General features: G+C 50.9%; 1 protein-coding gene across 2 annotated transcripts in view; it reads left to right on the forward strand.

Annotated features, from left to right (window-relative positions):
- TMEM132B (transmembrane protein 132B) overlaps positions 1-24,945 on the forward strand; it is a 420,187-nt gene that overhangs the window by 8,639 nt on the left and 386,603 nt on the right. The window contains exon 1 of one of the 2 annotated variants that reach the window (XM_082353215.1): positions 19,025-19,431. The exons of the other annotated variant lie outside the window; for it this stretch is intronic. Coding sequence (XP_082209341.1) covers positions 19,365-19,431 — 67 coding nt within the window. The 5' untranslated portion in view covers positions 19,025-19,364. Of the gene's footprint in view, positions 1-19,024; positions 19,432-24,945 lie in introns of those variants that run through there. 2 annotated transcript variants of the gene reach the window in all.

Below are 24,945 nucleotides of genomic sequence, written 5' to 3' on the forward strand. Positions count from 1 at the left end.
GTGATCCCGTGGCTGAGGTGGGGTCTGACAGGGCTCTCCACTGTAGAGTTCCCCGCGAGGCCCCATTTAACACAGATGACAGGAAAGAGAATGAAATCATGCCATTGGCAGCAACATGGGTGGACCTAGAGATGATCACACCAAGTGAAGTAAGTCAGACAGAGAACCAAAAAGATCATATATCACTTCTATGTGGAATCTAAAAATTGATACAAATGAACTAATTTACAAAACAGAAACAGACTCACAGACTTAGAAAACAAACATCTGGTTACCAAAGGGGAAAGGGAGGGGGAAGAGGGATAAATTCGGAGGTTGAGATGAACATGTACACACTAATATATATAAATTACATAATCAACAAGGACCTACTGTAGACCCCAGGGAACTCTACTCAACACTATCATAACCTATATGGGGAAAGAACCCAAAAAAGAATAGATATATGTCTGTGTATAACTGAATCACATTGCTGTACACCTAAAACAAACAGAACATAGTAAATCAACTATACTCCAGAATAAAATAAAAACTGAAAAAAAACCCAAAGAAACCTCAGACAGCAGTAGATGACATTGCCTACCCTCATTGACCTTCCTGCCAATGGGAGGGAAGGAACTAATATTTCCTGTACACCTACTATGTGCCATGCCTTGGGTTACACACTCACATCCACTATCTCATTCAAATTAGCCTATTGATGCTGGATAATGATTTTGGGGGACTTTATTCGTTAGAAACCAGAGAAAGCATCCTTAGCTTTCTCTGATTTCTGAATCTGCCTCACCTCACTTGAGTACCGTTTTTTAAAAAGCATCTGAAATATTTTCCATATTAGGTGTTGTAAGGACCTAATTACAAACTTCATTATAATTGTTCCTTAGTTATATTTTGTTCAATTACTTTAACAAGTTGCCAAATGGAACACAAAGCCTGCAAATAGCATTAGATAGTTGTAATGAGACACTCAAATGGGTTACAGAGCCTCGTCTTTGCGTGCATATTTTTTTCCTCCGAGGAAGACAAACAGAAGGTGGAGGCTGGCCCTCGCTCTGCCCACCGGCTGCCTCCAATCTTGGGGGGGGGGGTGGGGAGCAGCCTTTGCTTTTGTACAAAGGTCAAGTTCGGGAAAACGGAAACGTGTACGGGTGGCGTTGGAAGCATTTTAGGTGATGATGGTCACATGTAACACTAATTACACAGCAGTCACTCTCCTAGGCACACTTACACGGAGTAACGCATTTCATCTTCCTGCCAGGCCCCTGGGGTGGGTGCTATCATCTCCCCCATTTTACAGATGAAGAAATCTAGGCACACAGTCTGAGGGACTTGCCCGAGGTCATGCAGCCCGAAAGTTCTGGAGCTGGGCTCAAACCCAGGTGGGCTGGCCCCAGGGTCTGTACTCTGGACCACCACTTTCAATTTATTATTGAATCTCAGAGAAAAATGTGATTACCTACTTTATCCCGTAAGAGACTATCAGTGAGATAGTTTCATTTTAGTCACTTCATTGTTAATATCTGAATGTCTTTCAGAGGCAGAAATGTGAATGTAACTTCCTAACATTTGTCATAGAGCTAGATCACAACACTGTGTCACATGGCCGTCCTTGACCCAGTCGCTAGGGCTGAGGGGATAGAACGTGTTGACACAACAGGCTATGGTCTCCTGCTCAGACAGTTTGATCTGTGAAGATGTTTTGACGGGATTCCACTAACTAAAATATGTACTTGTTGAACTTAAAGAAGCTGACTTGACTAAGAATGTTAGTCGGATGCTTGGAGTGCAAGTGACGGAAACCTGACACATCTGGCTTAAGGAAAAGGGAAGACTTTATTGGTTAATACGACTGAAGCCCAAGAACGGATTTCAAGCATGGCTGGATCCAGGAGCTCAAACAATGTTCCAATGCTCTCCGTCCATCTCACCAAGGGTCTGCTGTCCTCTGCGTTGGAGTCACTGTTGGGCAAGAAGGCCACCCGCAGTTCCATGTGTCCCCACCAGGAGGCGTGTGGCTGGATCTCCTTTCGAGGAGGCATCTGCCATCAGCACCAGGAGTGCAGTTTGCTGACAGCCTCCTGCTGTAGCTCCCTCAGGGTCTGCCTGAGCTTTTGAGGCCAGGCCTTGCTGATCCCAGGTGACCCCAGCCAATGGTGGTGGGATTAGGGCTTGGTCATTTCTGCTCAGTGCTTATGCTGTTGCATTGTGTGGTCAGATCTGCATGATGGTCTGAAAGCTTCTGCCCACTCCTGCTTCCCTCCCCCCCACTTCTATTCAATATCTTTCACAAGTGTCACCTCCAATAAATCTCTTTCTCTCCTAACCTCATCTCAGTGTCTGCTTCCCAGACCACCCAACTAACACACCAGGGTCATTTTCTAAGAGGTTGGACTTCCCAGGGGCAAGGAACACAACTTTACCAAGAGTTACAGCAAAATTCTCGGGCCTTGCTTCCGTTGGTTGAAGTTGGGTTACGTGCTTATCCTGGCACCCTCCCTGTGAATCTGATTGGCCAGACTTGGGTCATGTGGCCACTTGTGGGTGGGTCATCCATGTGTAAACATCTTGACCCAAAGAAGAGAGCTGTAGTCCCCCAAAGGAAAATCCGGTCCTCTTGCCAGAATAGAAGGGGAATCATTGCTGGTCAGGCACAAACATTAGGTCTGCCTTGGAAGGCTATGAAATCAGAAGGCCTGGCCTTCAGCCAGCCTGTCACATCACCTCTTCTGGGACTCAGCATCCACATCTAGGACATGGGCAGATGGCAAGCGGATCCCACTCTGTTCCTCTTTCTCACTCTCTGTCTCTCTCTCTGTCTCTCACTTTATTTCTCTTTCTCGCTCTGTCTGTCCCTCCCTCTCAGCTGATCTCTGCTCACGGCTCTCCTAACAAATCCATCTGAGCCCCATGCTGTTTGCAGAAGTCCCTTCCAGATGGTGGGATGGATTTGAGTTGATAGCTTGGTGTGCTAATGACACAGAGCTAATTCTTAATAATGATGAAATGTGATAAAATCCTCATCTGGATCAGCTCCAAACCACACTCTCCACTGCAGACCTGGCCGCTGTCACCAGGACAGGTGTGATTATTCTGGAGCCAGAACTTACCTTGCAGTCTCGGTCCCTTCCTGGTACGGCCTCAGAGTTTGGAAAGCCAGGGTCATCTGAATCCAGGACTGGTGAGTTGCAAAGACCAGAATCTCTCTCAAAGATGCTCAAGTCCCGAGGGAGCTTACTGTAGGTGCAGCGGCCCCAGAGCACAGGTGTATATCAGATAGAGTCGTACCAGTCAGGGTACCCGGATGTGAGTGATCCGGGTACAGAGTCCAGCTGCTTCAAGCTGAAGAGGAATTTATTGAAACGATGCCAGGGGAGCTCACAGGGTTGTTGAGAAGCTGCAAAAATATACTCCCCAGATAAATAGAATGAGGATGTCCAGACAGAGAGAAGCATGCCACAGAGTCTGATGAGGCCACCGCTGCTGGACCTGGATGCCCCTGGACACTGGATATGGCTGCTGCCACCAGAATAGCTTCTCCATGTCTCTGCTTCTTCAGGTCAGGAGTTCTCAATTCAAAGTCTAGTCAGCCAAGCTCTGTCACACACTCATGCCCTTGCTGAAAGGCAGGTCAGGTGTTAAGCACACAGACTCTGGAGACAGACTGGGTGGGTTCACATCTAGGCTCTGCCACTTATCTGTGTGACCCTGGGTGCCATGTGTGCCTCAGTTTGCTCATCTGCAAAATGGAGATGGTAACTGTGCCTACCCCCCTAGGGGTGTGCGAATTAAATGACAGAATATACGTGAAGCAGATCGAAGAAGTAACTGAGCAAGCATTCTGAGTTTTAGGTATTACTATTATGCTTTTAAAATTATCAATTGTCACTGATGATGTAAGGCAGCTGCTGTTTCTTATGAAGACTCAGACAGTGGGGAATTCCCCAGATGTAGACAGGATGATCTATGTGACAGATGTTTCCCATAATAATTCCCTTTCCTTTCTCTACCGCTCAAACTTATTGCTCTTTTGAGCCCCGATTCCCCTGTGCTTTCCTGATTTCTCAGTCAATCCGGGGACATGCCTACCTGTTCCCCAGGATTGCTCCTTAACAATGAAATCTGAATGCCATTAAGCAGATCATGCATCCTCCAGTTTACCACAGTCCATACCACTCCCTATTGCTCTGCACCTGCCCTGTGTCACTCATTTATGTTACTTAGCTTGATTCCTGTGGGCCTTTGAATTTAGCATCCTAGAACTAAAGAGCTGGGGGTTTTGGAAGACAAAAGGATAAAACCTAAAGGCTTTTGTATCTGCTTTCATGGAAGTCACATCCCCTCCTTGAGATAATAAGCCAGTTTCTGTCACCTGCTAGATAGGAGGGAAAGGATAAAATGAGTACACAATATTATCCAGCCCTATATGGGTATATATATTACACATCGCCAAAATCTCTGCACTGCCGTCAACCCCAAGGAGACGAACAACATAATCTCAAAATCCCATCTTTCAGGGTCTGTGTCCTGGAATCATTCCCACAGCGAGTTCTGTATCAGTCAAGGTCCAACTAGGAGACAGAAATTACATCAGTAATTTGAACAGGAAATGTTGGCTACAAAGAATCATTAGCTAGGAAGAGGCGGTTAACTAACTAAAGGTGTAAAAGAAGGGAATTCCCTGGCGGTCCAGTGGTTAGGACTTGGTGCTTTCACTTCCAAGGGTGCGGGTTCAATCCCTGGTGGGGGAACTAAGATCCTGCATGCCACGCAGAGTGGCCAAATTAAAAAAAATAAGGGGGGGGGGGGGGTAAAAGAAGACCCTGAGGGGTCCAGAAGTAGCAGGTACAAAAGAACAGCTGAGGGAAAGAGGATAATGAACGGACCACAGTTCCTCCCTCCTTCCCAAGGCTGAGATTCTTTGAAGAGGGCACAGCGACCGCATGAACACGCAGTCTGGGACTTCCCTGGCGGTCCAGTAGTTAAGACTCTGCGCTTCCACTGGAGGGGGCGTGGGTTCAATCCCTGCTCTGGGAACTAAGATCCTGCATGCTGTGTGGTGTGGCGAAAGAAGAAAAAACAAAAACAAACAAAAAATAAACCCACGCAGTCTGCTGGAGTGCAGAAGCGTGTCAGAAGGTGAAGGTTGCAGCTGGTCCGTATATACAGTCCTGCACTGCTGGAGGATGTGAGCTGCTCTCTGGGAGTGGCCCACAGGCTGGGGAGAGTGTGGTCTGAGGGCGTATTTAGGGCTGCCAGGTGAGGAGAGCAGGACCGGGAGCGCTGCCTAAACTTCTGTGTGAGAGCAGCTGGGCTTCTGCTCTGAATAAAAGAGGCGGGGCTGCCAACCTAATGCCTCTATGGACAGAGCCCAACATTCTACCAGCTGGCAGAGGAGAAACGCTCATGGGGCCAGCTCCAGTGTCCTGCAGCAGGGCAAAGAAGGATGGATTTGGGACTAAGAGATAATAATGTGACAACTGGCTCAGGGAGAAAGACCTGGGAGTCTGGGAGAGAAGGTTTCAGGAAAGTCTGGAGGAAGGAGAGGAGGTATGAAGTAGGAGGGATGTAGATCAGGAGGAAAGGAGAATTTTAAGAAATATATCTGTGGACCATCCTTTATGGTAAAGTAAATGTAAATGTAAGTAAGGACCTTGGGACTTCCCTGGCAGTCCAGTGGTTAAATCCCTGGTGGGGGAACTAAGATCCCGCATGCCGTGTGGTGCAGCCGAAAGAAAAAAGAGACCAGGAGGTTGTTATTAAAAAAACAAACAAAAAAAGGACCTTGAGTTATTTTGGAATTTCTTTATGACTGATGGACAGTGTTAATCTGACCACAATATAGTCATCCCGCAATGTAGTGTCCAAGGAGCCTGCTTCCTAGAACGCCTGCAGATACTAAAATCCTTGGAAGCTCAAGTTCTGTGTATAAAATGACCTAGTACAGTGAATACAGTCTGCCCTCACATTCGCTGTTTTGGCATCCACGGATTCATGGTTGGTTGAATCTGGAGAGGCAAAATCTGTGGATCTGGAGGGCCAACTACTCTTCTGAGACTGGACCACTTGGGTCCTGGGTTTCTAAATGGCTTATGACAGTTTTCTGTTGGTCTAAAGCCATAAAACATAGGTTTATCATGAAGGTTTTCTTTTAAGGGATCCTATTTTATACGATGGGTTCTTGTCTTTCCATGTGTTGGACTGGGAATTTGGAAGTCCAGGTTGTAGTTCTGAGTCTCAAGTTTCACCACATAGCTGTGTGATGCTTGGCAAGTCACTTCACCTCTCTGAATCTCAGAGTTTTTAATCTACCAGATGGGGAAACTAGAGTCTGTTCACCCAAACTCTGAGGGATGTTGTGATGATAAGATGAGATCATGGGTATGAAACTGCTTTGACAAAAGACAAAATTTTATTCACTTACATGGAGTTGTCTGTAACCACACAGCTTGTATATTGGTAAGAAATGATTTTTGCTTGGAGGTAACAGGAAACCTCACTCTTGTGGCTTAATAAGGATTTACTTTTCTCATATATCAAGAATTCTAGAGGTGGTTATCTTTGGATGATGATAAGGCTGCTCAGTAATTTAAGGGCTAATCTCTGATTCTCTTGGCCTTCTCCTCATGGTCACAAGATGGCTGCTGCAACTCCAGCCATCATGGTGACATTTAAATCGGGAAGAAGGGCTAGGGCCTGGTCAGGTACCTCTGTTCCTATTTCTGGGAGGCGAAGGCATTCCCAGACTATCTCTAGACCTCTTCCATTCCATCTTACTGGACGGAAGTAAATCTTCAAGAGAGTCTGGGAAAATGACTATTCAGCTTTCTCATCTCTAAGAGAGTGAGGAGGTAAGAGAGAAAGAAGTTGGGAATGGACGCTGGATTAGATAGCTAACAGTGTTTGGAATAGCTGGCAAGTTTTAGATGGCAAAAACTAAAATCGTTCTGTGATGGAGGGGAAACAACCACAGAAGGATTTTGATTTCCACCTTTGTGATTCCCGCTCCTGTTTATTTGAGCCCTTTCATGGGGCCTGGCTTCATTTGAATAGCTAACATTTTACTTTGGAGGTGGAATTATATTAAAAATCAGATGCTTGTCATTATGCAAATGACTGTCTTGCTATAGCTTAGGATTTTCATTTTTCCATGAATTATTCCTTTTTCAGTGCTTTTCCCCCCACCCCTTGGAAGAAATAAAAACAACCACTGACTAATCAGAGGAATTTTCCAATCATTCAGTCAATGGATATTTACTGAGTGTCTTCTGTGCCCCAAGGGCTGTTCTAAACTCTTTGAAATAGAGGAAGACATGGTTTCTGCAGTACTGGAGCTTATATTCCAGTGGAAAAGATAAGCAACAAGTAAATTAATAAATCAAATACCAAATGAGAATGATACATGCTATGAAGAGGTAAAACAAGGCGAGTAAATAGATTTGCGGGTGGGGCGGGCTTCTTCAGATGGGGTGGTTGGCAAAGGTCTCTGAGGATGTGATATTTCAGGAGACACTGGAAAGATGGGAAGAGGCCAGGCATGTGATGATCTGGGGCAGAGAAAACAGCAAGTGCAAAGGCCCTGAGGTGAACAAGCTTTTGGTGTGTTTAGGAAGGGAAGGAGAGCCAGCTGGCCGGCACACAGAGAGGAAGAGGACAGCAGGAGACGGGGTTGGAGAGGCTTGAGAGGCTTCAAAGCCAGCAGTGGAGAATCTCACTTCCAGTCAGTTTTTTTTTTAATTACGATTTCTTATTTATTTATTTTTGGCTGCATTGGATCTTTGTTGTGGTGCGCGGGCTTCTCATTGCAGTGGCTTCTCTTGTTGTGGAGCATGGGCTCCAGGTGCGCGGGCTTCAGTAGTTGTGGCTCACGGGGTCTAGAGCACAGGCTCAGTAGTTGTGGCGCACAGGCTTAGCTGCTCCGTGGCATGTGGGATCTTCCCGGACCAGGGCTCGAACCCCTGTCCCCTGCATTGGCAGGTGGATTCTTAACCGCTGCGCCACCAGGGAAGTCCCGGATAACCTCCCTTTCTTAAAGTCAACTGGACCGTATAACATAACCTAATCACAGGAATAATCCAGGACTCAAATCCATCATATTCACAGTGCTGGGGATTATACAGGGCCCGAATCTTAGAATTCTGCTTACCAAAGAACGCATGAATGAATCCACCCCCCAACCCCCCATCTCTCATTCTTCCTCCCCATTGGAAGCCATTTCCCAGCCCCTGCCAGCCCAACCACATCTCCTTGTTGGCAGCTACACCTTTTGTTTTCTGGTTGCTGGGAGTTACCTTCTTTGGTCCATGGTGTCTGCAAAGCCCCCAATCTGGGCTATGGGTCTCCATTTGTGCCTTTTTAATAGCAGCACCATCCAACCCCAGGGCCTTTGCACTCCTTGTTCCCACTTTCTGAAAGGCTCACCCCACAGTACCCATGTCTCACTCTTTTAAATATTTGCTCAGATGTTGTCTTTGCAGTGAAGCTTTTTCTGACTCCCTTCCCTTCCACTCTAAAAATACTTCTTTACCTGTTTTATTTCTCTTCTTTGCACTTATTTTCATCTGACCTGCTATATATTTTGCCAGTTTATTTGGTTTATAGTCTCTCTCCCCATGCTAGAAGGTCAGCTTCCCCTGAGCAAGGAAATTGGTCTGATTCTCTGTCCTATCCCCAATGCCCACAACAGTGCCTGGCACAGAGTAGGGACTCAATAAATATTTGTCCAAAGAATGAGTGAGTGAGGGTTAAGGAGGACAGTTTTGACTTTCTTCATTTGTTTTTCCTTTTTTTTTTTTTTTGCAAAACCTGAACAGGCACAAGTCTTCCTTCCCCAGGCAGCTTGTTATATAATCAGAACCTTCGTTCTGCAAGAAGCTGTCAGCACTGCTTCAAGCGGTTATACTTAGCGTTTTCAGCCTCTCATTTCAGCTGCATGAGCTCTCCCGAGGAGCCTTGGAAATTAGGCCTCATTTCAACAGGGAGAGAGGGCTCCTGGCACCAGGCAAGGTGGCCCTGGGGGCTGATGGGGAGCTTGTGGGTGGTGGTGGCCAAGCAGCCCTGACCTCAAGATCAGCCCATGGCCAGTGTCATGCTCAGAGCTTCCACCTCTAGGGATGGGAGGCGAGTTCTGTTCTGTAAATCACAAAGATAGGAGAAGCCGAGGGCCGGAGTGGAAAGAGAGTGATGGGGGTCAAATCTAAGCTCTGCCACTTGTTAGCTGTGTGTCCTTGAGTGCCCTCAAATATCCCAACGTCTCTGTGGATTCAGGCAACACAGCATCTCCAACTCGGAGACTCACTTGTGTTTCTGAAACCTGCAGCAGACATCAGCAAAAGCCAGAACACAAAACAGTGCCCACTGTCCTGGCAGGAAGCACTCACACCGTGCCTGGGGACCTACCCAACGACAGTGGAAAGCATCAGCCTCTTCGAGAGCCATCTCAGCCACTGGCCCACTCCTCAAATCCCAAGGAGTCGTGTGTATGAAGGTTCCTTCCACGGCCAGTTTATTTGAGATCTACAGACTCAACCTCATTTGTTTTATATATTCATTTTTATTTATTTATTTATTAAAAAAAATTTTTTTAAAGGAATTCCTTTATTTTAATTATTTATTTATTTATTTATTTATTTTTGGCTGTGTTGGCTCTTCGCCTCTGCGCGAGGGCTTTCTCCAGTTGCGGCAAGCGGGGGCCACTCTTCATCGCGGTGTGCGGGCCTCTCACTATCGCGGCCTCTCTTGTTGCGGAGCACAGACTCCAGACACGCAGGCTCAGTAGTTGTGGCACACGGGCTTAGTTGCTCCGCGGCATGTGGGATCCTCCCAGACCAGGGCTCGAACCTGTGTCCCCTGCATTGGCAGGCAGATTCTCAACCACTGCGCCACCAGGGAAGCCCTATATATTCATTTTTAATATACACTGTTTTATGCAATTAATAAAAGATTTCCACTTCAGATTAGTTCATTATACATTATGAATTCGTGAATGTCAAGGAGATGATTGCCATGAAATTTAGATGGTGTGGTTCCAAGGATGCTATACCCAGGGGGACTTTCGCCACTGCATTTAATAAACTCAGTGGCATCCCCTGCCCCAGAACAGGTGCTGGGTCTGCCTGGGGGCCACCGCGGAGCTCAGTACTTTGGCATCTCTAACGCACATGAATTTTCATGCCAGGTCCCTGCTTTCCCAGCCAATCAGTTTTTGTATGTGAGGTTCCATCATCAGTCCTAATAGCGCAGGTTGTTATTTCCTGTTCAAGTTCAACATGGTGGAAAAGTTTAAGCAGTTCTCAGTAGTTAATTGTGTGACCAAACTAGCGAGGCAGCTCTTCTGAGAGGTGGATGTGACCCAGAGATAGTGCTTTATCCCTTTGGCAGGCAACTTTGCGTCTTGACATCAGGAGTAGCTTTCTGACGAGATGGAGGAAGAGCACTGCGGTGCCTAAGACAGGACTTTGGGGACAGCTGGGTCTTGGTTCAAACCCCAGCTCTGCTTTTTGAATGACTTGGAGCAAACTGATTAAACCCCTGAGCCTCAGTTTCTTGATCTGTAAAATGGGGATAAAACCCCCCTCTGACTTTATTGGGATGGTTAAACGTTTCGTTACATTGGAAGGTCTTAATAAACAGTAAGACAAAGATGATCATATTCAACTGATCAGATATTAAAGGGCACGCATACCTGGGCACTTGAGCTAATAATGGAGGGTTTCCTCCTCTGGGGTAGGGTAATGACTGGACCTGAACATGCTGAAAATTTCATTAATGATGCTCTGGTTTGCGTTTTTCTCTGCTTGTATGTTTAACCAAGATCTCCTGCCTTACTAACAGGTGTTGCTGTGAAAAATTGGGGTACTCCAGCTCTAGGGTTCAAAGTGCAGGACTTGCTCAATGCAAATATGCTTAAGGAAACGCAACCACATTTAAAATTCTTTTTTTACACACTTAAAAGCATAAGCATGCCTTCACCTCCGTCTTCTGCCTGCTGAATGAACGGGCATTTGGGGATTGTAAGGGTGAGGCAGAAGCTCCCTCATCGACAGCAGCGTCCTTTCCAGGTCTGTTTTTCACACGGAATCCACCTGCAGTGGACATCTGTCCTTTGATTCTCTATGTACCCATCTTCTGAAAACAGCACCTTGGCTCTTCTAGGGAAACTCACCTCTCCCCACCGTGGGGGTGCGGTTTGGGCAAGCTGATGCCCCTCCCAGCTCCACGGTTGGACACATGACTCAGGCCTGGCCAATTAGCGTATTCCACCCCCTTGGGCACAGTGACTGGTCCAGGAATAGGCATGTGACCTCACTGTGGCCAATGATATTCCTTTCCTGCCATTATGCTGACATAGAATCCTGGAACCAGCCAAGCCTGAAGCCATGGACGCTTTGATTGTGTGAGCCAATAAATCCCTTTTGACTTAAGCTTGTGTCATTGTAAAATGTAACACTGCTCTGAGCCCTATGGTCTCAGACAAGAAATCTCTTGGCCCTTTGCAGGCTAAATGCAGCGATTTGACAAGACAATCAATTCCAACTTGGTTTCTCTAAGAGTAGGACCACATCCACCAAGCACTGGTCTCGTTTTTCCATTGATGTTTCCACAGTTCCACCCCAGTCCTGTGTTGAAGGACACACATCCTGTCCTGTGTTGAATCATTTACTGTACCTCTGCGGAGCTGCTGTGCTTTGAAAACCCGAGAAGCTAATTAACATTAATCCTGGCGTGGTACTAAATGCTCTCTAATTTTCCCACAGGAAGCTCCCCTAAACAAAGACTAAAGGATAAATATAATTTGTGAGAGAAACAAAAAATATTTAAAAGTGTACACAGGCATATGTGGTCAGGAGAAAGAACTACACAGACAGAACAAGCCCAGTATTTTCCTGACATTGGTACCATATCATCCCTCCCACACAGATTTGACCAAAGGGGAGCGGCTTAAAAAATATGATAATGAGTGATGATAACATTGCAACTAGTGATGATTTCACTAAATTTCTAAATTTCATGGCTACCATCTCCTGGATGTTTACAAATTTATAATGTATAAAGAACTAATCTGAAGGGGAAATCTTTCATTAATTGCATACACCGGAGAACGTATATGAAAAATGCATTAAATAAAACAAACAAGGTTGAATTTGTAGACCTCAAATCCAGATTTGAGCAAATGGGCACTGCCATGAACTCATAGGAATTTAAATGGGTGCAACTTTCCCGAGAGGCACTTGATGTGAAGGTCCCTCAACTGCACAGGTTTTCACTTGACAATTTGTTTTTTAGGATTACACCCTGAAGAGGTAATTATGAGCATGTATAAAGGTGTAGGAATGAGACTGTTGCTTTTGAACAGTGAAAAATTGTAAATGACGTCAAATGTTAGCCACGTGAAAATTGGTTAAACAAATGATGGCATGTCCAATGATAGGATTGCACTCATTAAAACTGTCATGTAGAAAAATGTTTAAATGGCATGGAAAGATGTTCATAATGTATAACTAAGTGCAAAGAGCAAGTTAAAACAATACTTGCCGTGTGAGCCCATTTTAAATAAATTAGTGGGAAAAACATTAAGATATTAGGAGTGGTTGTCTCTGGGGGGCGGGGGGTTATGATTTTTCAATCCTCGTATCTTTGAATTTCTGCCAGGAACACATAATTTGAAAAATAATTTAACCCTCACAGAGTCAGCATAAAGGAAATAAAATTTTCTGTATTTTTTCTACCATTTGACTTAAGTTATTTTGTTGAGTGGTAAGTGCATATCAGTCTATTTGGGTTTTTCCTGACTTTATCAATTAGGCTGCTTTTGGCTGCAAGTAATGGATGTCCAAATAGCAGTTCTTAAACGATCCAGTTTATCATATCATCTCAATGAAGTGGAAGTCTGCAGGCAGCTCTTCTGGGGCTGACACTGTGGCTCAAGGGTTGTCAGGAGCTCTCTATCTTTCTTCTCTGCCATCTGTAGTTGGTGGTGGGTACTGCAGTGCCTCAAGGTCAAAAGAGGCTGCCAGAGCCCTCCTATCACACCTTTACTCTACAAGACACCAAGAAGAAGGAAGGAAGTGTAGAGGAAAAAGGGCCCTTTGCCTCTTTCATCTGATCAGGGAGAGCAGTCTTCCCACAACTCTCCTTTACATCTCATTGGTCAACACTGGGTCATATGCCTCAGTCAGAAGAGTCCCTGGTATGAGGCTTTGTGGTTGGCTGAGACCTATGAGAATCCATACCCCTGCTCCCAGGGCTGGACACACTGCCGCTCAAACCAACTGGGAGTCTGTTGAGAAGGAAGATAGAGCTATGCTGAGTTTCTGGGGGTCCTGGGTTGTGCTGGGGCAACAGTGGGTGGAGGAGGTGAAACCCATCCTTCTCGGGGGCTAATGGATCCTGGAGTCTGACAGCCTGGGGTCAAATCTGATTCAGCCACTCCCTGCTGGCAGTGTGACCATAGGCAAATTGTTTCATCCCTCTGTGCCTCAGTTTCTTCAATCAGAAAACAAATGGATGGTTGTGAGTTAAAACATGTCAGCCCCAAAGAATGGACAACAGGTGTTGCAACAAAAACTTGGACACAAGTGTTTACAGCAGCACTATTCATAACAGCCAAAAGGTGGAAACAACCCACATGTCCAGTAACAGCTGAAGGGGTAAACAAAGGTGTCATATCCACACGATGGAATATTATTCAGCTATAAAAAGGAATGAAGTACTGATCCATACTACAGTGTGGATGGACCTTGAAAACCTTGAGTGCCAGAAAGCCCGACACAAAAGAGCACATGTTGTATGCTCCCTTTTATATAAAATGTCCAGAATAGGTCAATCCATAGAGACAGAGAGTAGGTGGTTGCCAGGGGCTGAGGGAGGGGAGAGTAGCTGGGTACAGGGTGTTTGTTTTGGGTGATGAAAAAGTTCTGGAACTGAATGTAAGTGATGACTGCACAGCATCGTAAATGTACTAAATGCCACTGAATTGGACACTTTAAAATGGTTAAAACGGTAAATTTTATGTTGTGTATATTTTACGACAATTAAAACAGACCATGCAAAGCACTTTGAGCAATCCCTGCCCGGCAGGTGTTAAATACCATGTCCTTGCTCCTGATGAGTCTTTGTTCTGCTCTAGCATCTTCATTTTTCAAAAATTTTAATAATATTTATTTGGCTGTGCAGGGTCTTACTTGCAGCACACGGGATCCTTTAGTTGCAGCATGTGAACTCTTAGTTGCGGCATATGGGATCTAGTTCCCCGACCAGGGATGGAACCCCGGCCCCCTACATTGGGAGCTCAGAGCCTTAGCCACTGGACCACCAGGGAAGTCCCTACCCTAGCATCTTTAATCTTGCTAACAACCCCAGCCCTCTGGTGCCTTCCTCACACCCACTCCCACCACGGCTCCTGGGCGTCCAGGGAACTTCTATTGCTTCCAGGCCATGCTGGAAGTTACAGGGGGAGCTGTTCAGGGTGCTTTCTGCATAAACACTCTAGGACGCCATGCTTCCCGGGGGTCTCCCCACCCTCTGGGGCCCTACCTGAAAGTGAACTCCAGCCCCTTCTGTTCTCCATTTTCACATGCTCATCAGGGCTCTGCAGCCTCCCTGGGCTCAGCCCTTAATCTACTGTCCTTCATTCATTCACTCAGTTGACCACTATTTATTGGACATTCCCCTTGCCCTCAGCACTGTTCTTGACACCAGCCATTTGGTGAACAAGACAGGGGCAGTGGAAGAGACCAGCAGTCAAGACGTTTCTTCCTGTACACATGATGCCAGTAGTAACTGTTATGCAGAAAAATTAAGTGGGGAAAGGGGACAGAGAGAGATGGGGTACTTGAGGTCCTGGGTCCCCAGAAAGGTTGTCAGAAACAGGCGCCCTTCTTTCCATCACTGGTCCAGATATCCAGGAACGATATCATTCTTGATTTCCTATATAAGTGAGTTTGATCGCTTTTTTATTTTATTTTATTTTATTTATTTATTTTTGGCTGCATTGGGTCTTCGTCGCTGCGCGGGCTTTCTCTAGTTGTGGCGAGCGGGGGCTACTCTTTGTTGCGGTTTGCGGCCTTCTCATTTGTGGCTTCTCGTTGCGGAGGCTTCTTGTTGCGGAGCACGGGCTCTAGGCACACAGGCTTCAGTAGTTGTGGCACACGGGCTCAGCAGTTGTGGCTCGCAGGCTCTAGAGCGCAGGCTCAGTAGTTGTGGCGCAAGGACTTAGTTGCTCCGCGGCATGTGGGATCTTCCTGGACCAGGGCTCGAACCAGTGTCCCCTGCATTGGCAGGCGGATTCTTAACCACTGCACCACCAGGGAAGCCCCGATCGCTTTTTTGAGAGGCTCCCCTGCCCCACCATTTACGGATGGCGGAGACGTGATTGAGTCGATTCTGTTCCCTGGAGAGAATGCCAGCGACGGTTCAGGTAACCGTGAGCATTTGCATTGGAAAACGAAGACAGTTCCTCTTGGCAAAAAACATCTCAACTAGTGAGTCACGATGGGGATCGCCGCCCGCGGGTTGGAAACGTTGGAGGTGCAAAGGATACGGGGTCTTTTAAAGCCTCTCCGAGCTGGGGGAGGTGGGGAAATCTCTCTGCTTAGTGCCCCCCTTGCCCCCGCCCGCTCCGCAGTCTTTCTTCCGCTGCTCAGGCCAGGCCCGCAGTGCCAGCAACAGCCACGAGATGGCAATGTCGCTCTATGCTTGTTGCCCGGCGGGCGCGTGGGCTGAGCTGGAGCAGAGCGGGGGGCGGGGAAGGGCGCCAGAGGGCCCGCGTTGGGGGCGGCTGCCTGGTGGGTAGGCGGTGGTGGGACCTCGGGGAGCCTAGCCCGGAGGAGAGGGCCTTGGGCCGGGGGCCGAGGCTGGCTTCTAGCTGGATCTGCCTCCCCACATTTACAGAACGTAGGGCAGGACCATTCCTGGCCTCAGTTTCCCCATCTGTACACAAGGGGGGAGTTTGAACTGTGTAATTCTTATGATCCTGCCCCAAGCTCTGAGGCCAGCAGGCTGGGGGTGAGATTCCGGGATTTGCTGGGTGGGAGGATGGGGTGGGAGGCCTGGGATCTCCTAGGTCGCTACTGGCAGTCCCTCTTGCCTTGCCTGAGCACCTTAAGGATCCAGGAAGGCCTTTTCTGCTCAGAATAACCCCTGAAATACTCCCATTAGATAGAGACTCAGGGGCCTGATTAATATGCAGAAATTCTCACCCAACTGCGGGATAGGCTGAGGCAGGGCTGGAGTTCTCATCTCTACTGATGTATGAGCTCAGAGAGGGTTAGGTGCTTGTCCAAAGTCACACAGCCCAGGCGTAGAAAAGCCACCTTCAAAACCAGATCCTTCTCAGCCTCTGGTTCCACCATCATCAGCGTGGATCAGGGAGTGGGGGAACCGTGTCTACCTCAGCTCCCGAACAGCAGGACTTAGAACAATACGTGAGCGGGGCTCCAGAGGGAGTGGGCTGTGTGGAGGAGTCTGTTTTAGGTGGTGTGGTCTGGGAAGGCCTTTCTGAGGAGGCGACATTTGAGCTGAGATCTGAAGGGAGAAGAGGCCGCGGCGGGAAGACCCGGGAAGGCTGGGCCAAGAGTAGGAGACGGCGAGAGCAAAGGCGTAGAGGTGGGAAGAGGGCGAGCCCAGGAACCTCCGGGAGGCGGGGCCGGCTGGGGTGCAGACGTGGGCCGGGTGGCTCTGTGGGGTGCGACGGGGTGGTCCTGAGTGGGCGGAGGCAGGCGATCACTGTCTGCCGTCACCGGATACCATATAACCCTTGGCCTGGGGACTCACTGGACCCATTCAACCCCTCCCCATGCACCCCTGCTAGAAAACGACTTCTTCTCCTTGGCCACAGCCCCTCCACCAACCCTGCTGCCTAGTCAAGATGCCTGGGGCATCTTGACATAGACACCGTGGGTCACTCCTGCTTTGTGCCCCTGCGGTGGCTGTCCCTCGAGGTCCCTTGAGTTTGGGTTTTCCCCTCTTCTGAGCTAGAGAACTCGCCCCTACCATCACCCCACACGGGCCTGGCACACAGTAGGTGCTCCACTCAGCAAATACTTATGAATGAGTAAGTGGGAAAGAGAAGAGGTGGCTTTGGCAGCTGGGCACGCAGGATCCCAAGAAAGGCCTGGCAGCATCTCAGGGGAGACGGTCACAGAGAGGGGACAGGCGGGCCCCGTGCAAGGCCACCCCAGGCCCAAGGAGACCGCCCACCGTCCAGCCTGTCATGTGGCTCTCCCTGCATCCCAGGCTCTGAGCCCAAAGGGGGCTCAGCCAGGGCATGGGTTCCTTGCATAGGGAGTCTGTTAGCTGCATGGGGAAAATCCCTTTATGTCTCGCGATCAACCTCAGGTGGGCCTGAGACTGGCCACCTGCCCCTAGCTCTTTCTTCGTTCTTTTATCTAGCAAGAGCTGAGTACCGCCTCTGCTAATGAGCTTGTCTGTACTAATGAAGCAGATGCCCTGTCGGCGCCCCCCCTCGCCCCCCAATCTCTCCTTGCCAGCTGGGAGGTGCAGAGGATTGTTCTGATGTGCGTGCTGAGCCCACAGAGGAAAACTAGATACATAATAATAATGACCATCATGATGAGAATGATAATGTGGACAGCGGATCCCTTTACATGAGCTCTTACTTCATAGGTCAGGGGCTTTAGATACGTGTTCTAGGACACCAGGCAGATGCTGCAATGGCTTCCATTTCTCAGATGGGGAGACGGAGGCTGGGGAGGTTAAATGACTCCCTTCAGGGCACAGCTAGAGTGGCAGAGCCGGGATTCTCTGCCAACACTCCATGACTCTGAAGTCTTCCCCAAATTTGTCTTTGCATCACCCTCCGTACACTGCCTTATTGACTGTTTGCAAAGAGTTTGACCCACTTTTTTCACGGAAAACCGAGACTCTGGAGCCAGTGGCTGTTGTGATGGGGCTGGGGGCAGAGCAAAGACTCCGACGCAGGTGGACCCCTCCCCCCGCCAGGCCCCCGCTCTTCCGGCTGTGGGGCAACTTTCAAGGCATCTGAGGTCTGCGGGCGGTGTCCGCACGTGCGCCCAGCATGCTTCATCCATTTTGTTTCGCCCCCGTGGCCTAGCCCGGGTTGGGGGTTGGGACGCCCGGGGGAGCGGGGGGGGGGGGGGAATCTAGGACTTCCGGAAAACGGGTACTGTGGCCCCCGCCGAGGCCCTGCCCCCGGGCTGGAGGAATCCGACCACCCGGTGCCCATCCCCGCCTCCGCTACACCCCCGCGCGGTCGCTGTTTGACCCCGCGCCGGGAACTCGTTCCGGGGACCGCTCTGGCCCGCGCCCCTCCCTCCGCGCGCTCTTAGGGCCTGCGAGAAATGGGCAGGCGTGGCCTCTCGCTCGGGTAAAGAAGGGCCCCCGAGGGTCTCCGCTTCTCGCCACCCGTGGGGCGCCATCCCTGAGGCGCCATCGGTCTCGCTCAGGACCCCTGACCGCGCCCAGCCGGCGCACCCAGCCCCGATCCTAGGGCTCTGTAGGAACTCCTCAGGTAGCCCCCGACTCCCGGAGGCCACCCCTGCCCTCCCCTCCCCACAGGCACCCCCAAGCTGTGCCAGATGTATCCCAGGACCTCTGGGCTGCGCTCCGTCTCCCGGTCCCCGTCCCCCGCAGACACCGACCCTCCAGACGCCGCTGCCCCATTCCGAGGACCCTCCCCGTCTCCCTCATCCCGCGACCTTGGGAACTCCCGCCTACGGCCCGAACGCGCCCGGATCTGTCCGCACTTTGCCCAGTAGGTCATCCGTCCGGCCGCCCCTGTCCCCGCCAACGCCCTGGCCACCCCCGCAGGGCTCCCCAGGCCTCTGCGGCCAGGCGCCCTCCCCCGGGGACGCCGGGAAGTGGCACGTCCCGCCGCCTATCGCCGGGCGGCCGCCTGGTGCCCCGTCTCCCGGCGGCGGGCCCCTCCCCCGGCCTCCCCGGCCCCTCCCCCCGCCCGCCTCGCCTCCCTCCTCCCCGGCGCTCGCGCGCTCGCTCACTCTCTCGCCGGCTCGAGGGGCGGCCAGCAGCTGGCGCGGGCAGAGGCGGCGGCGGCGGCGGCGGCGGCGGCGCGACCGGGATGGGACGGGCGCCCGGGCGCGGGAGCCGCGGCGGCGGCGGCGGCGGCGGGGGCCGAGCAAGTCGGGCCAAGTGCGGGGCCGCCGGCCAGGGCGCCAGGCGCTGAGCCCCCGCGGCCCCCGGCTCCCCGGCCGCGCACGGCCGAGCCCGAGAGAGCGCGCTGAGGCGCAGCCCGGGAAGCGCCGCCAGCGCCGGCCGCCTGCGACTGGGGAAGAGCGGCGCCCTGGGAGCGAGCCATGCCCGGTGCCCGAGCGTAGCCGCGGGGGCCGCTCCCGGGAGCCGCGGGCCGGGCCCACCGCGCGCCGAGGACCATGCCGCCCCCGGGCCGGGCGCCGCCGCTCGGGCTCCTGCTGGCGCTGACGGCGCTCCGGTGCCCAGGTAACGCGCGTCCCCGGTCCCCATCCCCGACCCCTGCCGCCGCGCATAAAGTTGGCTCCCGCACGGGGCGGCCACCTCCTTCTCAAGTCCCCGGTAGCTGGCGTCTCCCGGACTTGCACAGATCTGGGGAGACTCTGGGAACCCAGGGGTCTCCAGCCCGTACCCCTTTGCCCAACGCGAGAGCCCGCCCGCTTTCCTCCCCAAACCCCCAGCTCCCCTGCGGATCCGTTCAGGGCGCAAGGGGGGCAACCGGCCGGGTGCGCTCAGCCTCACCAGGCGGGTTCCAGGAACCGAGTCCCCTCCCCGCCCCGCCTTGGGGCAGCGTCCCCCCAGGACGCGGTTCCCGCGGCGGTTTTGCGGTGGCAGGGAGTCGGTGGGCCCCTTCTGCCGGTTTCCTGATGCCCGCGGACGCACCGCCGGCTTTCCCAGGACACCTGCGGGGCCCCACCTTGAGGTCGTCTCGGTCGGAGCCGTCTGGCTGGTCCGCAGCCCCTCCCCACCCTCCTGCTTTTACATCCCCGCGGAAGGTGCCCCCTCCCCAGGTGGCCTCCCCTTGGCTGCTGCGTAGCCCGCTGATCGCCTCCTGCAAACGCGGGCTACCCCAGCGCCCCGACCCTAGGGCGGCCAGGCAGTTCAGGGCGCGCAGGGCCGCCTGGAACGTGGTGCTGGCCAGAGCCATTGCTTGGGTACCGTGGAGCCGGGCTCCCCGCTGGCACCGGCGCAGCTGTCGCCGAAACCTAGTGAGTGGGAAAGGCAAAATAGCCAGGTATTTTGGGTCTCCGCTGGAGTTTGGAAAGCTTTCTACCACCTTGGTGTGGCTACATGTTGGTCCTAGAGGACGTGTATCCTAAAATGCCAGTTCCTCCCCTCCTCCCACCCCAAGCCGCGGAGAAAATTTTAAAGGCTCAGAGGAACCGGGAACAGTCACCAGCAACATTCATGTGCATTTGGAGAGCTCGGTTCTCCAAACCTGTTAACATCAGGACCCGTGATTTGGGAGCAGGTAGCTGTTGCTTGAGAAGATTCTTCTCATCTTCTTAATAAACAAACCACACAGCCACCCAGAACGCAGCAGCAAAATACAACTGTAACTTTTCAGCTTTAACTGTCTTGGAGGGTTGCAGTTAGTAGCAAACCTTGTATGCCAACTTAATGTGTGATGTATTTGCTTGGAAAAAGTAAATATTGTTTTCCTTCGAGATGCCCTTAAGTGACCCAAAATATTTAATAAAACCTTCCACTCGGAGAAAGCCTTTTGTCAGAGACATCCATGGGCATTCAGCTTTGGCTCAATTTAGAGAGCGGTGTTGGGCTTGACGTGGATGAATCTTTAATCTGCTTGGCTAATAAGCAGCTCTGATAGCTGTTTTGCTCTCCGCGTTGCTGGGGTCGAGGCTGTTTCCTCTTAGCTGAAGCCCTGGAGCCCGTTCCCCAAAGTGCACAGTCCCTCGGACCGGAAAATCGCAGTTTTGTCTTGATTTTGTCCCTGCACGGGGGGTCAGTGCTCCTAAGTGAATATCAGAAATCTCTCAGAGAAGCTGCCTGCCTAGTGCTGTGTTAAGGGAACATGTTGAACCCTCCGTTTCCCCCTTCCCTAGCAACAGAAGAGCTTGTGCCTGGCTCTGGGCGGCCCAGTCCTGGTTGGGAAGGTATGCCACCCCGGAAACCTGGTGCTGGCCCAGCTCCCGAGTCTCCCTGGAGGGGGGGGTCTCAGCTGGGCAGCTCATTCTGGCAGGTGCTGCTAGAGCAGAGTCCCCAGTGCCGTCGCCAGGTCCTTGCGAGCACATGTAAGCCTTTCACCGGTCCCCACCAGGGACACAAAGAGACGACAGTTTGATAACTCTATATTTAGCACCAGTTAGGAGAGCTGGGGGAAAAAAAAAAACAGGGCTGAAATTCCTGAAAGGTACTTAACTGCCTGCTGTTGGTTGAAAGGTTCGGAGGAATTAGCTAGAGCATCCTTCAGAGCTGGTTGGATTTTCTGGATAATTTCTGGCATGATTTCCCGACCACGTTTGGCTGAGGCTCCCGGAGAGGGGCTGGAAGAGTTCAGAGGCGAGGAAGGACGCGATCTCTCCCCCATCACACACAAGGACTGTCTGCTTTGTGCCCCCTCCCCCCTCCCGCGTGGGTAGCTGCCATGGTAAAGAGTGTGGTGGGTGTATTTCTTTCAGCCTTGCAAGTGCTTAAACATATGGAACTGTACTTGGTAAGAGTCAGCACAAATCCCCCAGCTTAGTGACTAGGGGGCCCCTATTATTCAAGCCACTTTTGTGCCTGCTATGGCTTTGCAAATTAGCGGCTCTGTTACTGTCCCTGCTGGGGAAAATGGACGCGCCTTGCTCCATTGACCCATTATGCTCAAGGTCTGTAAAGTCAGGGTGGGCGGAGAGCCCCCGACAGAGGGTCCTTGTGAGTGGCAGAGCCTGCTGGTTGGAGGGAGGGGGGAGACTTTGGCTTCAAGGCAGAGACGCTCTTAGCCGTGCCTGGCACCTTGGCGTGGTGTGTGGTATATTTCTTTCTCGTTACAACAGTGATGTGTGTGTGGGGTGCCCATGGGTGGTGTTTCTTTTCAGAGAGGTGGCACTGGGGTTGGCGGGGAGCCGTGTACTAATGCTGTCGCCTCCCCCCGGGTGATTTAAGGGCCGGACCATGGAGGTTCCCAGAGTAAATCATTTCGTCCCTGCCCCGCCCCCGCCCTGGATGCAGGGAACTTGGGAGGCATCAGGCTTCTGCTTGAGCTGCGACGCTTGAAGCCAGTAATGAGCGTGGTGGTTGCCATGGTCCAAGGGAGCACAAGAAACCCCTCGCTTGTGGGTGGGTGTGAAGTCAGGGAGGGTGGCCTCTGGGTCGGCAAAGCCCTTGCAGCGGCCTTGTGCCCCCTGCGTTGTGTGCGGATGGGCGCCTCCTTTCTTCTCTTCTGGCTCAGAAATTGAATGGGGATGGAGAGGGTGCATTTCCCTTCGAAGCGATGGGATTCAGCAGATGCTTCGCCTCCCATCACCGTGGGGAGACGGAGGCACCCTGGCACGAGAGGCAGCATCATGGGGTGGTCGTGGTACCACCACCCATTCCCCAGAGTAAATGAGTGGACTTGGAGAGCAAGAAGTGTCTTAAAGCATCTCCTCCAACAGCTCCCCCTGCAGGTGGCAGAGGAGACTCGGGCATGGGAAGTGACTCGCTCAGGGTCACACCGTGAATTGGTGTCAGACTGGGGCTTGTGGCTCCCACAATTTCTGTTTTTTAAAAACTCCTTGCCCAGGTCTTTCTCACCCTACACAGTGGAGCCTTTCTGGTCAAGGAGTTCTACTGTCTGGTCCTTTAGAGGACTGTGACTTCATTTAAGGAGCCCAAGGTCAAGAGACAGACAGCCGCTGGGGGTGGCTAAAATAGCAAACGTCAACTCAGAGAGGCAGGTAGCAAATCATCACAATGATGATGATGATGATGATGATGATGATGGTGATGTGATGGTGATGATGGTGACAATGATGGTGATGGTGATGATGATGATGGTGGTGATGGCGATGATGATGGTGGTGACGGTGATGGTGGTGATGGTGATGGTGATGGTGGTGGTGATGGTGATGATGATGATGATGATGATGGTGATGATTATGGTGGTGATGGTGATGGAATGATGATGATGATGTTGATGATGATCATGATGATGATGATGGTGATGATTATGGTGATGATGGTGATGGGATGGTGATGGTGATGGTGATGATGATGGTGGTGATGGTGATGATGATGTTGATGATGATCATGATGATGATGATGATGATGGTGATGATTATGGTGATGATGGTGATGATGATGGTGATGTGATGATGATGGTGATGATGGTGATGGGATGATGGGGTGATGATGGACACGCATGCTTCTGAAGTCGCTCCCTGTGTTGTGGGCACCATCGCAGGCATTTCCTCATATGAACGGGGTGAAATACTCACCACTCTGGCAAATGGACACCCTCGGTATTCACAGTTTACAGATGAGGATATTGAGGTCCCGAGATGCCAAGTAACTTGCCTGAGGTCACACAGGGTCAGGATTCCAGCCCAGGCGCTGGTCTGTGCCTTACGCACCACCTCACACAGCCAGATTCCCCTCCACAGCCTCGCGCAGAACTGTGTGGACAGACTCCTGGACAAGCCAGACTGACATTCCAAGGTGGTGGGTGGTTATTGAGTCCCTTTCACTTCCTTTCTGCTCTCTCTCTGCAACAGATACACCTATTAATGCGAGCTAAGGTTTCCGGCCATAGAAATCAAACAGATTGGAGTCAGCTCTGCAGGCAACTAGGAATCCTTTGAGTTCTGTGCCCTCGAGGGATTAGACGGTTACGTTAAAGGGTGAGACTTTGACAGGCAGACACCCCCCTCCTTTCCATTTGGTCTCCTGCGCTGGTTCTCCCACGTCAGTGAGGCTCAGAATCAAAAGCAACACTGCAACTAACCCTGATCTACACGTACTGTGCGTTCTAAGCCCTTTGCTGATTTTACTTCGTTGCGTCCTCAGTGGCTCCCGTGGGGTACGGACTTCTGTTTGCCCCATTTTACAGATGAGGAAACTGAGGCCCAGAGAGGTGCCATGACCTGTCAAGGTCACACAGCCACAAAGGGATGGGCCGTGGATGTGAACCCACAGTGTAACCGTCTCAGAGTCAGGGCTCTTTGCTGCTGCCTTCTCTACGTTTGTAGGCACTTGAGTTTTGTGGGCAGCTTATGGATTCTGAGACTAATTTGGGCCCAGGGACGTGTTTCAAGTTGGGGGCAGAGCTGGGTCTTTTTTGAGAAACCGTTTTGGGGGATTTTGTCCCCTCTAAAGTCAGCTTGGAGTCCAGGGGTGCATCGGCAAGGAGGGGGTTTGGTGTTTTTTTTGGTCCCAAATATTGTTTTATTAACACTTGATGTTTTCTAGGATTTAAAAGTTTATTTTTTAATTATTTTTGGAAATTTATTTATTTATTTTTGGCTGCATTGCGTCTTTGTTGCTGCGTGCGGGCTTTCTCTAGTGCGGCGATCGGGGGCTACTTTTCTTTGCAGTGCACGGGCTTCTCGTTGCAGTGGCTTCTCGTCGCGGAGCTTGGGCTCTAGGCACACACGCTTCAGTAGTTGCAGCACGCAGGCTCAGTAGTTGTGGCTCGCGGGCTCTAGAGCGCAGGCTCAGTAGTTGTGGTGCACGGACTTAGTTGCTCTGCAGCATGTGGGATCTTCCCGGACCAGGGCTCGAACCCGTGTCCCCTGCTTTGGCAGGCGGATCCTTAACCACTGCGCCACCAGGGAAGCCCCAGTAGTACGTAACTTTTTTTAATTTAAATTTAAATTTTTAAATTGAAGTATAGTTGATTTACAGTGTTGTGTTAGTTTCACATGTACAGCAAAGTTATACCATATATGTATATGGTGTATATATGTGTATTCTTTTTCAGATTCTTTTCCCTTACAGGTTATTACAAAATATTGAGTATAGTTCCCTCTGCTATACAGTAGGTCCTTGTTGGTTATC

This window comes from Balaenoptera borealis, assembly GCF_965194805.1.
Source record: "Balaenoptera borealis genome assembly, chromosome: 14".
NCBI classification, from domain to species: domain Eukaryota; kingdom Metazoa; phylum Chordata; class Mammalia; order Artiodactyla; family Balaenopteridae; genus Balaenoptera; species Balaenoptera borealis.